This window comes from Anastrepha ludens, chromosome 6 (assembly GCF_028408465.1).
Source record: "Anastrepha ludens isolate Willacy chromosome 6, idAnaLude1.1, whole genome shotgun sequence".
In the NCBI taxonomy this organism is placed as follows: Eukaryota; Metazoa; Arthropoda; class Insecta; order Diptera; family Tephritidae; genus Anastrepha; species Anastrepha ludens.
The window spans coordinates 20,468,865-20,491,396 of record NC_071502.1 but is presented as its reverse complement, the minus strand read 5'-3'; the positions used below and the strand labels follow the sequence as shown (position 1 = coordinate 20,491,396).

General features: G+C 35.1%; 2 protein-coding genes across 3 annotated transcripts in view; one reads left to right on the top strand and one right to left on the bottom strand.

Annotated features, from left to right (window-relative positions):
* The window catches only part of LOC128868500 (uncharacterized), a 64,094-nt gene that overhangs the window by 2,527 nt on the left and 39,035 nt on the right, over positions 1 to 22,532 (bottom strand). The window contains exons 2-4 of one of the 2 annotated variants that reach the window (XM_054110661.1): positions 12,456 to 12,624; positions 10,458 to 10,750; positions 8,342 to 8,956 (exon numbers count right to left, since the gene is read on the bottom strand). In XM_054110661.1, coding sequence (XP_053966636.1) covers positions 8,342 to 8,956; positions 10,458 to 10,750; positions 12,456 to 12,624 — 1,077 coding nt within the window. The remainder of the gene's footprint in view (positions 1 to 8,341; positions 8,957 to 10,457; positions 10,751 to 12,455; positions 12,625 to 22,532) is intronic. The other variant, XM_054110662.1, reaches the window with a different exon arrangement.
* LOC128868501 (uncharacterized) lies at positions 14,571 to 21,924 on the top strand. Its single transcript, XM_054110663.1, has 2 exons — positions 14,571 to 14,851; positions 21,485 to 21,924. Exons 1-2 carry the CDS (start codon positions 14,651 to 14,653, stop codon positions 21,824 to 21,826), a joined length of 543 nt encoding a protein of 180 aa, XP_053966638.1. The 5' UTR covers positions 14,571 to 14,650; the 3' UTR covers positions 21,827 to 21,924.

The window sequence follows — 22,532 nt, the reverse complement described above, 5'->3', positions numbered from 1 at the left end:
CGTAGCGGCCATCATTCTAGTTGCCATAGCGCTGAACAGTCGCGGCGGCGCCGAACAGTTTCAACTATTGTACTGTGCAACAAAAAGTCATCTTCAAAAAATTCATTGATAAATTCGAGCTCATAGTTCTAAGAGCAAGAACTTTCATTCATAAAACGAGCCGCCCATATGCCAATTTTCTCGACAATTCGAAAATAGTCAATATTTGAATATTTCGCGTAGAATTATTTGCCAATATTTGATAAATCTTCAATTTTTGTCAAGTCGAGTGCCCGCGGCATCGTACATATGTATGCAAAAATATATGTATGTAAATATGTCTTTCTAAATGCTCGACAGCCGCAGCTGCTGTGCGTCAAGTGCGCGCATGAGCATACAGTAAGTTGCAGAAGAAAACAAGTAGCTTAAAAAAAGGTCTGATTCGGACATTTTAATACTAAGATAAAATTTGGAAACAATTATTTTATGTTAACTGATAGTAGGCAAATAGTTAATTAGTAGATTACTTTACGTATGTAGTTTTTCAATTGATAAAAAGTGCACAAAACATATGCATATATCTGCAGTTAGAAACTTACTCTGAAATCAGAGCATTTGAAGATGCCTGTAAACATGTCAAGGTTACTGTACATACAATGCTGTGCCTATGAATGTGCGCTGCGCCTTTGAATGCGCGCTGGATTTCTTGCGAAGTTTTACCGTTTTATCTTGAGCTGTGGCTGGTGAGCATACATACACACAGCATATACATATGCGCAAATGTATATAAATTCACAAATGTATATAAATTCACAAATTTACATTTGCATATGCCATCTTCCTGTGCGCCTGGTAATGAAGCGTTTGCTATAGAGGATTTTGATTCAGTTGAAGGGAATTCAACAAAGTTTTACAGACACCAGACAGACAGACATAACATATGTACATAATTTGGATGATTTGGAGAAATTCAAATATATAGGTCATATTAAAAAGCTACCTAGCATTCTTTGCTTCTAATCACCAACAAATCCTTATCGACTGCTGCTAAATTTACATAATTCAGCCCCTTACTGTTAATTTTTGTTGAAAAATGTGTCTGTGGTGAAATTGTCTTCGCGAGACGAGTACCCCTCGAAAATGAACACTTTCCAGTCATTAAGACTTCTCTATTCATTAACGTTCTCTGCAGAGCACGTTTTATCTTGAGCTGTGGCTGGTGAGCATACATACACACAGCATATACATATGCGCAAATGTATATAAATTCACAAATGTATATAAATTCACAAATTTACATTTGCATATGCCATCCAGAGAACGTTAATGAATAGAGAAGTCTTAATGACTGGAAAGTGTTCATTTTCGAGGGGTACTCGTCTCGCGAAGACAATTTCACCACAGACACATTTTTCAACAAAAATTAACAGTAAGGGGCTGAATTATGTAAATTTAGCAGCAGTCGATAAGGATTTGTTGGTGATTAGAAGCAAAGAATGCTAGGTAGCTTTTTAATATGACCTATATATTTGAATTTCTCCAAATCATCCAAATTATGTACATATGTTATGTCTGTCTGTCTGGTGTCTGTAAAACTTTGTTGAATTCCCTTCAACTGAATCAAAATCCTCTATAGCAAACGCTTCATTACCAGGCGCACAGGAAGATGGCATATGCAAATGTAAATTTGTGAATTTATATACATTTGTGAATTTATATACATTTGCGCATATGTATATGCTGTGTGTATGTATGCTCACCAGCCACAGCTCAAGATAAAACGGTAAAACTTCGCAAGAAATCCAGCGCGCATTCAAAGGCGCAGCGCACATTCATAGGCACAGCATTGTATGTACAGTAACCTTGACATGTTTACAGGCATCTTCAAATGCTCTGATTTCAGAGTAAGTTTCTAACTGCAGATATATGCATATGTTTTGTGCACTTTTTATCAATTGAAAAACTACATACGTAAAGTAATCTACTAATTAACTATTTGCCTACTATCAGTTAACATAAAATAATTGTTTCCAAATTTTATCTTAGTATTAAAATGTCCGAATCAGACCTTTTTTTAAGCTACTTGTTTTCTTCTGCAACTTACTGTATGCTCATGCGCGCACTTGACGCACAGCAGCTGCGGCTGTCGAGCATTTAGAAAGACATATTTACATACATATATTTTTGCATACATATGTACGATGCCGCGGGCACTCGACTTGACAAAAATTGAAGATTTATCAAATATTGGCAAATAATTCTACGCGAAATATTCAAATATTGACTATTTTCGAATTGTCGAGAAAATTGGCATATGGGCGGCTCGTTTTATGAATGAAAGTTCTTGCTCTTAGAACTATGAGCTCGAATTTATCAATGAATTTTTTGAAGATGACTTTTTGTTGCACAGTACAATAGTTGAAACTGTTCGGCGCCGCCGCGACTGTTCAGCGCTATGGCAACTAGAATGATGGCCGCTACGCCTGCGTCTATGACTGCATTTTGTTCTTGTAGTCGCTAGGCATGGAATTTTAGCTTTGAACGACATACGCATTTTGAGGAATAAAGCGAATGCCCTGTGTGTGCGGTTGTATGTACATGCATATGTGTATATTAATAAGCATTGTTTTGCTTGAATTCAATATTTATATTTGCATATGCCATCTTCCTGTGTGCCTGGTAATGAAAATGTAATGAAGCGTTTTGTATACAGAATTTTTTGATTTGATCGATTGATTGATATATAGATATAGTTAGGGATCAGGTGTGCATATACATACGCACATGCACATGCGTCGATGCATATGCAGAAGAAGTTGTTTTAGCATTTGCAGGAATTCGATCATTCGAATATTTACATCCTAATTATTGCATGAAATATGATAAGGCGATGCTCGTGAGGTAGGTCATGTTGCTTCAGTGCATACATATGCGTGCAACACTATATTAAAGATGCAATAGAACTTAGTTGTCCCATATATGTATGCAAATACGTTTCTTTGAAGTTTTCTTTTATTTATTTTAAATTTTAAAGTTTTGTACTATCTATAAAATGCATACATATATGAATTATTCCCTGTAATATACATAGGTAAATTTAAAAAATTTTCGTTTGGCACAGGACCAAAAAATGCATATTCAAATGCACATAAATATGATAAGGCAATGCGTCGTGAGGTAGGTCATTGTTGCTGCAGTGCATGTGCACATACATACATACATTTCTAACACTATAAGAATTGAAGATGCAATTGAACTTTTGCGCAAATATAACTAACAAAATATATGTATGTATATATACATATATTGATATACATACATATATTCAATGCTCTTTGAATTTTTGTCTAAAATTAATTTCGACTCGAAAAATTAGTAAAAATTTTCATCAAATTTACTAAAACGCACACAACAAAATGTGTGCATTAAAGTTACTTTGATTTTAAATCTTGGATTTTAAATCTTTATTTGGTTGTATTTGTTTGAAAATACAAATTGAATAAATTTTCGTTTACCAAGGGAACATAAAAATGCACAAGCAAATGCCTTGCAAAATGCCGTCGGCATTTGTCAATTTGATTTCATACAGAAACCAAAAACTGAGCAGAGCCAATGTACTTGTACATAATTCACTGTAATCAGGTCTGTTAAGAACTTCCCCGCCTTCGAGTTAAGCGAGGTGAAATAGTGTTCGCGGTTTCACTTCATTTTTGACAATTCACACTATTCGTAGCTCGTGAGAATTCTCTATATTTAACGTTCTCTGTGCCATCTTCCTGTGTGCCTGGTAATGAAAATGTAATGAAGCGTTTTGTATACAGAATTTTTTGATTTGATCGATTGATTGATATATAGATATAGTTAGGGATCAGGTGTGCATATACATACGCACATGCACATGCGTCGATGCATATGCAGAAGAAGTTGTTTTAGCATTTGCAGGAATTCGATCATTCGAATATTTACATCCTAATTATTGCATGAAATATGATAAGGCGATGCTCGTGAGGTAGGTCATGTTGCTTCAGTGCATACATATGCGTGCAACACTATATTAAAGATGCAATAGAACTTAGTTGTCCCATATATGTATGCAAATACGTTTCTTTGAAGTTTTCTTTTATTTATTTTAAATTTTAAAGTTTTGTACTATCTATAAAATGCATACATATATGAATTATTCCCTGTAATATACATAGGTAAATTTAAAAAATTTTCGTTTGGCACAGGACCAAAAAATGCATATTCAAATGCACATAAATATGATAAGGCAATGCGTCGTGAGGTAGGTCATTGTTGCTGCAGTGCATGTGCACATACATACATACATTTCTAACACTATAAGAATTGAAGATGCAATTGAACTTTTGCGCAAATATAACTAACAAAATATATGTATGTATATATACATATATTGATATACATACATATATTCAATGCTCTTTGAATTTTTGTCTAAAATTAATTTCGACTCGAAAAATTAGTAAAAATTTTCATCAAATTTACTAAAACGCACACAACAAAATGTGTGCATTAAAGTTACTTTGATTTTAAATCTTGGATTTTAAATCTTTATTTGGTTGTATTTGTTTGAAAATACAAATTGAATAAATTTTCGTTTACCAAGGGAACATAAAAATGCACAAGCAAATGCCTTGCAAAATGCCGTCGGCATTTGTCAATTTGATTTCATACAGAAACCAAAAACTGAGCAGAGCCAATGTACTTGTACATAATTCACTGTAATCAGGTCTGTTAAGAACTTCCCCGCCTTCGAGTTAAGCGAGGTGAAATAGTGTTCGCGGTTTCACTTCATTTTTGACAATTCACACTATTCGTAGCTCGTGAGAATTCTCTATATTTAACGTTCTCTGTTCTCTGTGTCGCCCCTCAGCAAACAATGGCAAACAACCCAGAGAGAAAGCCCTCATAAAAAAAAAACATCTGCCGTTCGGAGGCGACATAAAACTGGAGGTTTCTCCATTTGTGTAAAACCAACAAGACGTACATCATTAATAAGAGGAGGAGCTCGGCCATACACCCGACAAAGAGTCTTTTTTTGTTTTTGTTTTTTGTGGATGTCGCCCACTCTGGAATCGCATTAATTTATAGTGGTTCCATCTTCCTTATTAGAAATCTATGCTTGTGTGCCCGCGTGTAGTCGACCTACAGAGTTTAAGTGCAAAATATGTGATATATACAGAGTGGTTAAATTTTAAGGGCCGATGTTGAATGTAAACCCCACCTAAACGTCAAGCTTTTTTCTGCATTTCATTTAACGTTTTTTAATTTCAGATTAATTCAATTTGAACCATGGAAAGATACACAATCGAGCAAAGCGTTTAAGTTATTCAGGCGTATTATGAAAATGGGCGTTCAAATCAAAATGCATATCGCACACTTCGTAAAGAAAATCATCTTCAGTGATGAGACACATTTTCACCTCAGTGGATTCGTCAATAAGCAGAATTGCCGCTTTTGGCGAATGATAATCTAAGAGTGATTGCCGAAAAAGTAATGCACCCACAAAGAGTGACTGTTTGGTGCGGTTTATGGGGCGGCGCCATCATTGGGCTGTATTTTTTCCAAAAGTAGGCCAGTCAGACAGTTACTGTGAATTTCACTGTCGTGAGATGATAACGAACTTTTTATGGCCCGAATTGGAAGACATGGATGTGGACGATATGTGGTTTCAACAGGACGGTGCCACTTGTCAAACAGCTAACGAAACAATGGCTCTTTTGCGAGAAAAATTTGATGGCCGAATAATCTCACGTCGCGGCGATGTCAATTGGCCGCCAAGATCATGTGATTTGAACCGTTGGACTTTTTGCTTTGAGGTTATTTGAAAGAAAAGGTCTACGTCGATAAGCTAGCAACAATTCAAGAGCTAAAGGATGAGATAATTCGGCACATTAACGGCATAGAACTTCAATTATGCCTCAGCGTCATCGAAAATTTGGATCATTGAATGGAGGTGTGCTGTCGAGGCCGCGGCGGCCATTTTGCCAATATTTTGTCCTGTGCGTAATTGAGTCATACCAATATTATCATAATAAATAAAAATGACAATAATTTTCTAAAAAAATTGTATTTTATTCAAAATCAACACCGGCCCTTGAAACTTAACCACCCTTTATTATATTATTTATTAAATTTTTCCTTATTTTTTATATATAAATATTTACTATCTTTTATCTCATTTTATTTTATTTAAGTTGAAAAAAAAAAATTAATTGTTTACCATATTTTAAATTATTTTTTATTATCTTATATTATTGTATTTAAATATTTTATTTACTAAATTTTTTTCTCATTTTTAATTTGTATTTATTTTCTTTCATTTTATTTATTTTTAACTATTTTTCGCTCTTCTAGGCTTTCCAACAATTGACAATCTTTCAGTACTCTCGGACCTGAAAACCGAATCTCTCATTAAATTCTCGAAACGAATTAATATCTTTGATCAAAATCTATAATAAAAATCTCGGTTAGGGGGGGAAATCATATAATATAATGAGCTCTAGGGCAACACGACGGACCCAACTTGCGGTCTATGTGGCACTCCGATGCGGGGTCACCCTTAAACCAACCAACCAACCAACTATTTTTTAACATATTTTTAATTATTTTTATTATCTTAATATATATTATTTATATATTTTATTTCTTAAGTTTTTTTTCTTATTTTTTATTTGTATTTATTTTATTTCACTTTATTTATTTTTAACTATTTTTTTAATCATATTTTAAATTATTTTTATTATCTTATAATATTAAATATATATTTTATTTCTTAAGTTTTTTTCTTATTTTTTATTTTTATTTATTTTCTTTCAACTCATTTTATTTTATTTAACTTTTAAAAAAATTGATTTTTTACCATATTTTTAATTATTTTTATTGTATTATATTATTTCATATATATTTCATGTATTACATTTTTTCCGTATTTTTTATTTTTATCCATTTTTCTTATCTCATTTTATTTTATACCTATAACTTCAAAAAAATTGGGGTTTCTCATATTTTAAATTATTTTACTTTTTATTACTCTTTATTTTTTATGTTAATTTTATTTATTTTTAAAATATTTAACCTGATTTGATTCCATTTACTTTTTTCTTTTCTTTTCTTTTCTTTTCTTTTCTTTTCTTTTCTTTTCTTTTCTTTTCTTTTCTTTTCTTTTATACTTTAATTTTTATCCAATTTTATTTTAGTTTATTCTTTATAATATTTTATTTCATATTAATTATTTAATTTATTTTACTTTATCTTATTTTATTGTATTTACTTTTTGTTATATTACTTTATTTTGAATTTTGTATTTATTTTAATTCATTTTATTTAATTTTATCTTATTTTATTTAGTTTTTTAAATTTTTGTCTTATATTTTTTAATTTTTGTTATTTAACTTTATTTTACTTAATTTATTTCTTTTATTTTTCAATTTCATATTGTTTTATATTTTATTTTTATTGTACGTTTTAGTATTTTATTTTATTTTGTTTTTGTAATATTATTTTTTACTAAGATTAATTTAGTTAATTTTATTCTTTTGATTTTTTTAAATTTTTATATGAATTAATTCATTACAATAAAAAAATTTGTTTTTAAGTTAATACAAATGCATTTAGTTTTTGTTTATTTTACTTATTTGGTATAAGAAATGCACTTTTTTCTGAAAGTAAAACTTGAAAGTATGGGTAAAAATGTCATATGCATGAATTCGCTTTAACCGACTAGCGAAAGAGTGAGTGAATAAATTGCGCCAGCATAATTAAGCAAAAACTAAAAGCAACAAAAAAATACTTACAGCCACTACAAACCAAAAGCTGCATGGGCACATTCATATATACATACATATTTGATACAATGCTCCAAATTTTCTGAAGGGAGTGGCAGAGGAAGGCAACCGCTTGTATTTAACCGCACAATTTACATAAAATGCCAAGTGCAGCCAAATAACAAATAGCGAGCAACCAGCTACAAATGTACGTACATAAGTGTGACCCATTTTTTCTGCTTATATTTTCATTGATATCATACAAATGTGTGAGAAGTCTATTTGTGGTAGTGTCGGAGGGTTTGCCGATGGCAGTAGGGGTAGGGGCAGCCACAACACAATGCGGCATATGAGCAAATACTTTCCTTCACCGAAATCAACTTGACTTCCACCACTAAAAATTCAAAATAAGCTGACACACCGCTGTGTCGCAGCTTCCGCTCTTCTGTCATTACTTTCTTTTTTATGTGTATATTTTTTTAGTATTGTATATAAGTATATGTGCGAGTAGATACTACTCATATCCATTTTTTAAATTTGAGTTGTTTCCCTCATGCAGACCGTTGCTGAGATACCTGTGTGTGCTGCTGCACTGCCACATCGGATACCTTGGTTCTGGTTGGTAAGGCACCCTCCTCATTTCCAGCGTTCTCCTTCCAGTAGACGCGCTGTATTTGTACAAGACGCTCGCGTTCACGTTGTCGCTGTTGTTGGCGCTCCCTTTTATGCAGAGCCTGTGGTCGGATGCGTGATTTCTGCCGCAGGCGTTGTCTGCTCACTACGACGGTGGGTGGTGCTGCAGCGATGTCGGCAACACCTTCTGCGTGTGCTTTCACTACCGGCTGTGGCACTCTGTCGTTGCGCTGTTGACTGCTGTTGAGATCTGCGTTTTTTGTGGTGGCGATAGCGATTGTGGCTGTGCTGGCTGCTGCAGGATGTGGCACGTCAGTGACATGTGTGCTAATTGTTTTCGCAGCATATTTGCGCTGTTCCACAGTTGTTGAGGCAGCGGCGTCAGTGCCGTCATCATTACTGTCGCCATTCTGGTTGATATTTGTATTTTTTGCAGCTGATTCAACAGTTGATATGCCATTCGCACGATTAAGGACACCTTCTGTGTTGGTGTGGTGGGTAGCAGTGGTTTTGTGGTCGAAATCATTACGATATTTATTTGTGCCACTACTGAGGGCCTATAAAAATGATTGGTATTCCAGTGACAATGTGTTTTATTTTTTTGCAATACTGTAGCTCTTGGATGTGACCATTTAATATACAATTCTCGCATACTTATACAGAGTTGGGGAGTTTTACTACGTTTTATATGAAGATCTACAGTTTTTAAAGGGTAGGAAATGAGGCTGCAGTTTAAAGTACTGTAGTGAAAGTATAGTTTAATGTTGAATAAACGCTTCTTAACAAGAAGAATCCTGAAAAGTTGTAAGTAACTTGAGGTAAGCCCGCCAATGCCTGGCACTCACTACGGTAGAGACAATCGTCAAGCCACGGAAGGCCATATGTAGTCGCCCTACCCAAAGTGAGTATGGTTACGAACAAAAAATTTTTACGAAATGATGTAAAATTCCATAGCTGGGAGGGAGGGTAAGGCATAGTTGGTCTAAAAGTTGGAAAAATTTTGCTTTCGAGGCTGGTAGCACAGGCCAAGCATTAACGCCGATAACAATGTCAGCCTTGAAATCCAATGAAGAATCTCCCTTGCCAACAAGTGCTACCTACTCAAGTAGGCAATTGGGCAGTCAAATTCCCTCTTGACGAACAAAACTAACACTCTGCAAGGCTCTCATCATGCCTGTCCTAAGCTTGGGAGATGACAATATCCGATGAAGCGTCGCTTGGATTGTTTGAGAGAAAGATTCTGCAGAACATTTTTATACCTTTGCACGTTGGCGACGACAAGTATCGCAGGCGATGGAACAATGAGCTGTATGAGCTACACGATGACAGAGACATAGCGCAGCGGATAAAGATCCAGTGGCTTCGTTGTGTCATGTCGCCAGGATGGATACAAACGCGCCGGCTCTGAAAGTATTCGATACAGTACCAGTTAGTGGTAGCAGAGCAAGGGGAAGGCCTCCTCCTCTGCATTGGAAAGATCAGGTGGAGCAGTACTTGGCGCTGGACCGACACAAATTTTGTACCAAAAACCAGACTAACCTTTTTCGAAAGTTCTCGACACGCTAAATTCGAATTCGAACCCATCATGCCAGTGTTTTGAGATTTTCGGAGTGAAATGGAGTGGGAAATGTTTTCACATCATAAGGTAAAGTCGAGCTTTAAACATTTCTTCTTTTTGGTTTGAACGTTGGTTACGAACCGTTCATCCTTTGGTGACAATCCAGGTTTAAACGTTAAAGCGTGTGAGAAGAATTTTTATTTCACATTTCGCACACACACACACACCCACACACATACAAATCTATACTCTTCAAATAGTTCAAGTCTATATACCATCTTGATGAAAAAGTTCCCGGAACAACCGTCAGGTTACGCTCTAAGGCTCTGATTTGAGTTCGGTTGCTTGACATTTGTAAAAGACACGCCGATAATATCACTTTTGAGGCATAAACTTGTATTTGAATTGAATTTCATATGATATTTCTGAATATATTGCGAGAACTTTTTGATCAAGCATATTTTTAGATTTTAAGATCTACATATTTAGGTAACACTTACACTGGGTTTGATTAGGTATTTCTTCGGTGGTCGAATCTTTTGGATGCCATCATAGTTGGCCTCTGCCGATGTACGCGTCTGTACAACATTGCTGGGTCCACTGGTCACTGAGTCGACTTGAGCATTGAACGCACCCGGTAGGATATGATTTTTTGTACTGGCCACACTTTTACCAGCGGCATAGGCATGTGAACCCGAATAACCACCTTTGCTGGTATCGCCGCCAAGTATAGCTTCTGCGCCAGTTTGTGGATTGGCCTCAGCGTTGGCATACAGCACACCAGCGGCATCGCCTATCGGTGGGGACAGACAAATACAATGAAGTAAATAAAATCACAATTGATGGCTAAAAAAAAGCGACAAGAATATGAGAAATGGTTATTAAAGATAATTAGTTTAAATTTTTAAGTTACAGAAACTATTTTTCCCAAAGGTGGTGAGAAGTTACATAAATAATAGTTTAAGATAAACCGGTTTAGAGGACACACCAAATTTAGCGAAGTTCTCAACCATCTGTGTGATTCTTCTGGCAGAAAAATGTGAAACACAAATGGCGTTCCAAGCAGTAAGAAGGCGGTGTTCCTAAGCATTCACAGGTGGGCATTCCCACTATTTAGGACTGGTAGCGGTAGACTAATCACCTATCCTATCAGTAATCAACAAGTCTTGGACAAGGGGGAAAAATGTGTCGATAAATTTTTGTAGGTCCTTTATGAAAACATGTTCACAAAAGTATTCCCAAAAAGTTCATTGCCATTTAACTTTATTTTAATGCCAATATTTCATATTTTAAAGCAATTTCAATATTTTTTAGAATCAAATCATAAGTGGCAATGCCGTTCAAAACACTTTTACGATGTTATTAATCACAATTTTCGTTTTACCTACATCTTAATACTTAATTCATTTTTACTATTATTTACCATTTGCGCCCAAGAAGTTACATGGCAAAGTCATAATTTAAGTAATTTTAAAGCTTTGTGCACATTTTGTTTGATGCCCATAAATTTACCTTAAACTCTTTTATTCATTTAAATTGTTCATTAAAATTAGATGGCAACACCTTTCAAAAATCTTAAAGTATTATAGCTATCTTTACTTCTACATTGCTATATACGTCGTTATTCTTTTTTACAATTAATTTTTTTTTAGCCACATTGTTAATTAAAAAAAACAGGTAGCGACACCAGCAAAAAAACATTTTTTTATTAAGGCCTGCTTAAAGATGTTTTTTGGTATCCATATTTTAGTATTCACGTACAATGTGTCGAAATTTTGAATCATGTGGCAACACAAGATAAAAATATTTTTTTGATTAAAGGTTCTTAAAATACCGTTCATTTGATACTCAAGTAAAATTTGTGACAAATTGTTATTTTTACTATAAAAGTCAGGTGGCAACGTCAGCTAAAAACAATTCTGTATCAAAGCTTCCTTGATTTTTTTTTCTGGTATCCATATTTTAATATTCAAGTGAAATGTGCCATGAGTTTTAATTTTTGCAAAAAAAAAAATCATATGGCAACACCAAAAAAATTTTTTTTTTAATTAAAGCGTGCTTAAACACCGTTCATTTGATATTCAAGTGAAATTTGTGATAAATTGCTATTTTTGTAATCAAAATCATCTGGCAACGCTGGTAAAAAAATATACATAATATATATATATATATTTGTTTTTTAATATTTGCTTGCTATACCTACATGCTGTCATAATCACGTCTAAACAAATTATTTTTTCTAAAACACAAACTAATGGCAACTTCTTACTAACATGACTGTTATACTTAACCTATCTACGACCCTTGTACTTTCTAAAGGTGTAAAAAATATTAAAATCGGGGCCGTAGTTTTTGAGTGATGCTCTTTCGAAGAAATTTGAATGTATGTAGAGATATTTGGCTGATTTTTAAGAATTCTTTATCTTATCATCCACTTTTGCTGTATTAAAAATTTTTACAACGAAAAAGGCGTTTATATTAAAGGCTTTGTTTTTTACCGTTAACGCTGCCTCCTAAGCCAGCACTAGCTCTTTGACCGAAAGGTGTACCCGCCGAAGCGCTCAGACCTCCATGTGCCGCATCTCCAGTAAGCAGCCCGCCTAGTCCAGCCTCTGCATGATATCCACCAAAATTGACGCCAAATTTACCATCTCTGAAAGTGAGGAGCTGCAAACAAAAAACGAGGAAGTATAAAATAAATATTAGTAAAACATCAACAACAAAAAAAAAAAATTTGAATGTTGTCACGAACACTTGTGAATTGGCCCAAAAAAAATTGTATGTATTATTATGTACGTATGTATGTATACATATGTGGCCATGTATTTTTATATCTGTGAAGATAAAAGTCGTTGGAGTGAATGCGTTATATTTTTTGACATTCGATTTATCAAATTTGTTATCATCACACACTTGTTCATATCTGCGAATACAGGTGCACACACAAAAAATGCGGCTTTTTATAAGATATTCAAATTTTTATATTTTTACTTATAATTAAGGGGGGGGGGGGGGGGGGGCAAAAGCACTTAACCTTACGAGAGAACTAAAAATAATTTAATAATCTTAAGAAATTATTATTTATTAGAATACATTTTTGAAGAAAATCAAAATTTTTTTTGAAAACATTCTTGCCTGATATTAGTGGAAATGTACAATAGAACTATTGAGAAGATAAAGTTTGAAATGCGTAATTTTATAAGGTGATTTTTGAGAAAAAAAACTGCAGTTTCGCACCTCAATTGTAAGAAATATCGCATGACCTCGAACAATTAAGAGCAAGCTCTTCACTCACTATGAAGAGTTGCCAATGACTTTTCTTTTTTTCCCGCAAATTGAAGAAGTTTAGGTTAAGTTAGCTTAGACGGCAAGACGGGCTGCTTTTAAATAGAAATCTCTCGGTGGCTACCAATTTTTCCAATTCCATTCTTGCTTGTTTTTAACCCTTCCGTCCCTTTGCATAATCCAATAAGCCTTTCTATGCAGACTAGCGGCAGACAGCCAAGCAGCAATTAGGGCTATGGGTTTGTTGTTCGGAATTAGTCGCGAATTGCCTGAGAAGTCATTGCATCCGAGTACTTCGCTATTAAGCTCATATACAAGTATGTTTCCGGTCACAGCTGCATAGAGGGAGATTGCTGGGCTTATGAGCTGGCTCGACAGGGGAACCTGGAGATGGTTTCAATGCAAAAAGAGAGAATTGGAGTTCCTTTGAGAACCTGTGTTCTACTCCTGCAAAGATGGGCCTCGTGTCAACTCATGAAGCGGCGTTGGGCTAACGCGTAACAATCGCGAGATCTTTCTGGCCACGGCTACATAGGGGAACTTCTAAGGCTAACATAGCTGCAGCTCTCGAATTTGTTAAGTATCCTTATTGAACCTTATCCGTTAGGTGTCTATGAGGGAGACTTGGGATTGCTTCAAGTCTTTTCTGCAGAAGCGGTCTAGTGGATGAGGTGTAATCATCTCCGTACCTTCTTCTCAGCTGTTCTGCTTTTGTCGGGCAAAGATCGTCGGACATCTCAACTCTCACTTTTTTGCTACATCTGGGGATATTGCGGACTTAAATATCACGCTTTCTTAAATATAGCCACTGTTGGCCAACATCCTCTTATACAAAGCCACTTTTTCCATTTCCACCTCTTTGGTTATCTTCAACAAGGAAAAACTCAGGAAAAATAGCCTAAAGTATATCTAAGATATTTATAAGGTATAGCTCTCTCTCTCTCCTTTTCTTCTACGTTCTATCTTTTTTCTCTCTCGCGGAACGAAAATGCCCAAAACATTGCATGGCCTAGAAATTTTACTCTCCATTCTCGCTCAACCATCGACGCCTAAGAAGTTTCACTTCAAAAATATTGCTTTCAATGAAAGAGCTTCTTCATACACACTCGAAGTTTTGCCATTGCTTGTCTGCCGAGGTGTCCGTCCATACTTTTATTATCGCGTTGATGTTCAAAACAATTTTTTGATTATTCGCACACTCAGCTACCTCGCTCGTTGGTATTCAAGTTCAATGTTTATTTAATTTTGTCTCCAACTGTATTTACTTTCATGCGCATACATATATCGACCTAAATACGCGCTCGATTTATTGTTGGTTCTGACGGCAAAGGTGGCAAAAGGTACGTGCTGACAGTAGTTCTAAGCGATATTTTCTTTTGGCCAGTGGTGTAGCTTTCGCGTTACGATAATGTTAAAGATCCATTTAAAATTCACCGAAAAGTTGGTGTCGTGCTTGCTTTTGGCTTGTATAGTAATAGCTCGACCGTTGTTATCTGAGGCGGCTTCTTACACTTGGGGCCAATTATCCAAGTATGCTTCGCCTATCTATGACGAAGAAATTCTACTAACTGATGCCAATCGCACGGTTGATATAACATTTCCAGAAAAGGTAAGTGAATGGGAACGTCGCTTGTATGCACAAATGTGTAATTTAATTCTAAAAAGTTCTATATCAAAAGCAATAATATTATAAACATAGGAATACATAAGAGGAAATGTGTGTCTGTTAATTTGCAGATAAGTAATTTTAGGCTCCTAGTCATTATTATTTGCATAGACTTATAACAATGCTATGCTCGGATTTCCAACTTTTTTTGGGATAAAGTTTTGACTGTTGATTTTGCTGAGAAAAAATCTGAGGTTAAATTGAGAGAAAATCATTCATTAAATTTTATGGAGTTTTTTTGAAATAATTTTCCATTATGAAAATTTTAGAGATTACTGAGCATAGCTTCAGCTTTTAATCAAAAATAATAATGTATTTTTCTAAAATGACAAATAAAGCTTTTCCGAAAAGTTTTGAGAAAAACTTAATTTTTTCCCAAAAGGAAATGTTTTATATTATAATTTTTCCTTAGAAACAATTATAAAAAATGTAAAAAAAAAACCAAAATACTTCACTTTAAAAAAAATCTTTATAATATTAACTATTGTAAAAAAAAAATTCCTAAAAAGTTATAAAAATGTTTTCCAAAAACAAAAAAAAAATATGTGTTTATATTCTAAAAGTGTTAGAAAGAAACCAAGTTATTTCACTTTAAAAAAATCTATACCTAAATTTTTCCAAAAAAAATTTTTTATATTCTAAAAAACTTATAAAAATGTTAGAAAGAAACCAAGTTGTTTCACTTTAAAAAACTTTCCAAAAAAAAAATTTGTTTATATTCTAAAAAAAGAAAGAAGCCAAGTTATTTCACTTTAAAAAACTCTATGCCAAAATTTTCTGCATTGAAACAGTCTTAAACAACTTTTTTCGAAAATTAAATTAAAAAAAAAAATTTGTTTATATTCCAAAAAAATATATTCTAAAAATATTATGAAAATGTTAAAAAGAAAACGAAGATCACTTTAAAAACGCTATACCAAATTAAAAAAAAAAAAAATTGTTTATATTCTAAAAATGTTAGAAAGAAACCAAGTTATTTCACTTTAAAAAACTGTTTACCAAAATTTTTACATTAAAAAAAAGTTATGAAAACGATATTTCTCTTTAAAAAATTCTTTACCAAAATTTTTCCAAAAAAAAATTGTTTATATTTTAGAAAAGTTATAAAAATCTTAGAAAGAAACCAAGTTATTTCACTTTGAAAAACTTTATACCAAAATTAAAAAAAAAAAAAATGGTGTATATTTTAAAAAAATTATAAAAACGTTAGAAAGTTGAATAAATCTGAAAAAACTTTGTTAAATTTTTCCAAAAAAAAAACTGTTTATTTTCTAAAAAAATATTGGGTAGTCGAAAAAGTCTTTTCGTATTTTGTCAATAGATGTCGTTGGAGTCATCTATCTCCAGTGCTACCAATCACATTGTGACATATCATATGGTGTTAGAAAGGTGACATTTTAAGCTTCATTTAACTAAAAAAAAAATTTAATTCGGAGAAGTTGAAAGAAAGTTATAGCTGTTCAAAAATGAGTGAAAATAATGAAGAAATTCACTATATTTTGAAATTTTTGTATAAAAAAGGGAAGAATGCCACGCAAGCCACTAATGAAATTTGTGAAGATTACGAAGACGATGCTGTATCAGTTCGTGTAGCACAACAATAATTCGCTCGCTTCCGTTCTGGAAATTTCGATGTGAAAGATGCACCTCGCTCCGGTCGACCTATCGTTGAAAAAGTCGATAAAATTGTGCAAAAGATTGGCTCATATACAAGTATGTTTGCGGTCACAGCGGCATAGAGGGAAACTGCTGGGCTGATGAGCTGGCTCGACAGGGGTCTCTGGAGATAGTTTTATAGAAAAAAGAGAGAATTTGAGTTCCTTTGAGAATCTGTGAATCTACTCCTGCAAAGATGGGCCTCGTATCAACTCATCAAGCGGCGTTGGGCTAACACGTAAAAATCGCGAGATCTTGGCCACGGCTAGATCGGGGGCGCTCGAAGGAACTTCTAAGGCTAACATAGCCACAGCTCTCGAATTTGTTAAGTATCTTTACCGGACATTATCCGTTAGGTGTCCATGCGGGCGATAAAATTGTGCAAAAGATTGACCAGGACCGTCACATAAGCTGCCATGAAATCGAACCATTTCTGAAGCGAGACGAAAAGTGGATCAAATACGACAATAATGTGCGAAAAAGATCATGGTGCATGGATGGTGAAGGTCAACAAATGGTCGCAAAGCCAGCATTGACGCCTCGAAAGGTTATGCTGTGTGTTTGGTGGGATTGGAAAGGAATCATCCACTATGAGCTGCTCCAGCCTGCACGAACGATTGATTCTACACTTTACTGTCAACAACTGATGAGATTGAAGCAAGCAATCGAAAAAAAAACGGCCAGAACTGATCAGCAGAAAGGACGTCGTCTTCCATCAGGTCAACGCTAGGCCACACACATCTTTGATGACTCGGCAAAAACTGGGAGAGCTTGGCCCTGACCTTGCACCATCGGACTACCATTTGTTTCGGTCAATGCAGAACTCCCTTAATGGAGTAAAGTTGGCTTCAAGAAAAGCCAGTGAAAATTACTTGTCGCAGTTTTTCACCGAGAAACCACAAAAGTTTTACACTGGTGGAATAATATCTCTAGAAGAAAAATGGCAAAAGGTGGTCGACCAAAATGGTACATATTTGGTTTAATAAAGTTCATTATAAATATAAACAAGAATGAGTTGAAGTTTGATTAGAAATACGAAAAGACTTTTTCGACTACCCAATATATTCAAAAAAATTATAAAATGTTACAAAGAAACGAAGTTACTATATATCACTTTACAAAGCTCAATACCCCAATTTTCAGCATTGAATAAATCGTAAGAAACTTTTTTCGAAAATTAAATTTTTTCCTAAAAAAAATTCTTTATATTATATTTTGTTTTCCTAAAGAAACTGTTAATATGTTAAAAAGAAACGAAAACGAACTTTAAAAAATTTGATACCACAATTTTCAGCATTGAGTAAATCTTATAATATATATATTTTTTTTAATTTTTTCAATTTATTGCTCATGAGGTCTTATGAGTCTGAAAATAAACCAGTTTTCAGAAGAGTTTACGACAATGTCCAATTAACTTGGATCACTTGATATGGAATCACTCCATTTTCAATGTGTCCATTCTGTCTTTAAAATGTTCATAAAATATATTCAAAGGAGATTTCCGATTATTTGGAGCTTTTTAGACTGCCCCTGGCGTTAAAGTTGCATTCTTCTGCTTGATCTTTATAACAAGTCACCATATAATTTTTTCCACACCGATTTTATAGTATTTGTTACATTCACATTCCATTCGGGATTGATATACCTAGAAAAGCATATCTCCAGAATGATTAGAGATTAGAGTCATACCCTACGACTTTATAGCCGTTTAATTGTATTTTCTCATTTTGAATAAGTGAATGTTCGTCATTTCATTCACTTTTTCTTTAGTGTCACTAACCAGTTTTTCTTTGACTGCATCCCTCGCTTATCGAATTACCTCTGGCGTTCCGTCTTGCCTACTCGCATATCCGTTTACAGTCACTTTTAGCGCAGTAGGTTTGATTCAAGGTGAATCTATAGAAAATTTTCAAGAATGATGGAATAATTCAATTCGCCTTGGAACAATTTGTTGTTTAATCAGCTGGTTGGTGCCTAATTGCCAAGGTGAAGGCCATTGTATTTTCTTTCTCTCTTCTTCCTTCAGCTTAAATTTAAGCGTATCCCAGTTGTTGTATTTGTAGAATCAATATTACACTCACCTTGGCTTGATTATTGTTTTTACATTGCTTTTTGTTACTTCGCTCTCTTGATTTATCTTTGGCCCCGTATAACTGAGACCAGCCCCGTATAAGACCAGCAGCTGAGACATAACATACAGTTGAGTTTGTTTCACCGCTTATTTTTTAACCTATTCTTGTTTTATTTTATTAAAGCAAACAATTTTTCAGGTTGCTTAAATGCGATTGAAGCTTGAATCATACAAAAATTTAAGGTTCGCCATCCCTAACAGCGCAATAGTCTGGCATTTACAAAAGTCTTGCGTGGAATACGCCTCCAGAAAAACCACCACAAGGAACTTTTGATCTTTTGTGATTCCTTTAACACAATGACCTTTTACCTGTTACTATGAAATAAAACTTCAATTAAATTCTGGTAGTGGTGAAAGGTAAAAGACGAGCCGTTTTCTGTGTTGAAATACAGGAAAACTTGGCTGCACTTGGAGTTCCTAATTGGAGTCAGTTTGCGTGAGAAGGAAAAACATACGACTGCCGAGTATGGGTAAAATTGCTTTGTCACTGAATGCGCCATCTAAGACACAACTAGATCGTGTGATTTAATGCCGCTAGGCTCTTTTTTGTGGGGCTACGTGGAAGCTCTGATCTATGCAAGCAAACCATAAGCGATTGACGCTCTAAAGGACAATAAAATACGCATCCTTAAGGAAATTGAGCCAAATTTATGAGAAGATGTAATTCAAGGGTAGTTTACTAGGATACATCACCTGCAGAATTGCTGTGGAGGCGTTTTGGATAATAATAATCGGATAATGAAATAAATGGCTTTAAACGAGTAATTTTTTTTAAGAAAACGATTTAATCGAATCGAATTTCTTTCTATTAATTATGTTTGGTTGCTGTCACCATAGCCGAATGGGTTGGTGCGTGACTTCTATTCGTCGTGCCTGAAATACCAAATGAGAGCTTAGGTTTTGCTAATAGCGATCGCTCCTCGTCGGGCAATGACAAACCTGCGAGAGTATTTCTGCCATGAAAGAGTTTCTCATAAAAAACCATTGACCATTCGGAGTCGGCATAAGGCTGTAGGTCCCTCCATTTGTGGAATAACATCAAGACGCACACCACAAATAGGAGGAGAAGCTCGGCAAAACACCCAGCCAATTATAATATTTAAACATCGCTGCTATCTACAATATTTTCTTCATTGGTGCTGCATCTCGCTTTAAAATTTACCAAATTGACAACTCTCCTTTTGAGTAAAAGAACGCTGCCATTTTTTAAAGTCACATCACTGTCATACTGTCAACACCGTAAGAATTGAAATTCGGAAATTTTTCGCAAGCATTTAAAATACTAATTTTATTAAATGCAAACTTTTTGCGCAAAAGTTGAAATATCTATCCAAACCTTTACCTGCTTTTGTTACAAATATTCGCTCTTGAGTAGTACATACGAGGGCCGTTTGAAAGGTCTTTCTATGCTTTATATTTTTCGACATATGTAGTCTCCTTTTCGGCGTATACACTTCGTCCAATGCTGCTGTAGTTTGTTGAGCCCTGCCGAATAATAGGATTCCGCCAGGTCTGAAAAATAACCATGCATTCCTACACTCACCTCCTCGTTTGAATACAATTTTTTTTTCCGCCAGCCATTTCTTCAAATAGGAGAATAAATAGTGGCCCAAGGGATCTGAGCGATCAAGTCTAAAGAAAAGGGGGGATATGAAACGAGTTGGAACCATATTTCCATTAATTTTGTGAGCACAAGTGCTGAAGCGTGAGCTGATTCGTGGACGCGATGGAGAAGAAAAATTACTGGACTTCCTCGATTCAAACGAATGCCAAACACAAAGAAATAGACCGAACTGTTTTTTTTTTTTTTTTATGGTTCAGTTAAAAATGTCTTCGCACCATATAGTAACCGTCGCTACTACGTGTGTGGTGATTCCACTAAAAATATCCCAGCTCTTCTCTTTGATTTTTCTCTTCACGCCGGGACGGCTTCCGCATTGCTTCGTGGTAGAGGGCCAAGACGGCGTCCTAAGAAGGACATTAACTTACCCACCCTGCGTCAGAGGCGCCTTATACTCAATGTTCTTCAGCATAAGTTTTCACTTCACGTTTCTTGTTTCAGATTCTCGTAATATCCTCCACGAAATTTGCGACGGCATTCCATTTGCCTTCGTCCATCACCATTTTCTCGATTATTTCTTCATGTGTAAATACACCAATAGCTCGTTGCAGAGCTGTTCTCTCTATGTTCAACCTTTCGCATTTAAAGAAGGTGTGCTCCGCATCATCATACTCAGAAGCTGCATATATGCAGTTTGGTAGGCTCACTTTTTCCATTCGCCAGAAATACTTGCGAAAGGACCCAAGTCCGGACAAAAACGGTGTGAGGTAATAGTTTACCTCAGCGTGCTTTCTTTCTACCTACTTTTTTAGATCGGGTATTAGTCTCGTTGGCCATCTACCGTACCGTTCAGAGTTCCATCTTGTCTGCCTTCCAAGAGATGCGACTAACTAAGCTTAACCTCGATATGCGCCTGCAGTGCTATCTCTCTGACCTGACTATTCCTCGTACTAAAAGTACCCGTGGAGTGCTTGCTTTATAAAGCTTTCTTTCCGAGGCAATTGCTTGGGAAAGCCGAATAAGATTAACCATCAAAATGCGTTCTCACGCCAACCGACTCTACGTTGCCAGAACGACCCACATTTATATCCGTTGAAAGACTTTCATTGATGTACTAAATATTTATTTGCACAAAGATTATGTTTATCTGCTATTAGGACAATTGAACGATTATTATTTCGACCGCCACTTGTCACATCGCCTAATGATGAATTTTCCAATTTCGTAGGGTTGCATCGATTGCTCCGATTACACCATCACCGCAATGCACGCATTCGATATGCAAACACCACCATTTCGAATGGCAGCAGACGGAGAGCGTTTAAGTGATGCTAACGCGAAGAGCATGGATTTGCCAGCGGCTGATTTGGCGTCGGCTGAAATATTGCGCGGCGGCATAGGCTTTAATTACACGACACTACGATTTCGAATATCAACGCGCCCTTATCAATTACCAGCTGGAGGCGGCGGAGGTGAACAAACAGTTGATCATGAAGGTGGCGATGATGCAGGCCCTGGCAATGCCGTTCGAGCGCACTATCAGCTTGTTATTTATGGCGTTAGTATATAAATGTATGTATATACGTATGTATGTATTTATGTAGATTGCTAAGAACTCTTATCTATATACGTAGCATCTTAAGGTGGCAGAGATATGTTTTGTTTGTGCGTTTTAAATAATCATTTTGTGTAATTTTTAAGTTATAAATAAATGTTAAAATTTATTAAAATTAAATTTAATACTTATTTGTCTTTGAAGTAAAAACTTCTTAAGACTCGTTTAAAATTTCTTAGTGGCACGTAATTTACTCTGCCATTCGCAATTCACTTCCCGATTACTCCTCTAATTACTCAACTCGTCATACATAATTTTGAGAGCGAATCACCTCAATCAATTTGTAAGTACAGTCCAATCGTGATAGTCCGACACATATGGGACCGACTCGTTGTCGGATTATCAAATATTCCAGACTACCGAAGGTTCCATTTAATGACACGAAAAGACAGAAAAAAATCACATCAACACCGTCAGAAATCGCGAGAGAACTGGCGTCGTTCAAATTTAATGACAAATACGTTGTAACCGGGAAACAAAACACAATCCCCCTCTGCTGCTCTGCTACGACTGATCAAAATAAAATAATGCCAATTACATCCATAGACGTTATGAGGTTGTCGGATTACCGAACGTGTCGGATTAAGAAATGTCGGACTATCACGATTGTACTGTAATTCAGTATCAAATACTTTGCGAATTACGAACAAGTCGCTGTCTT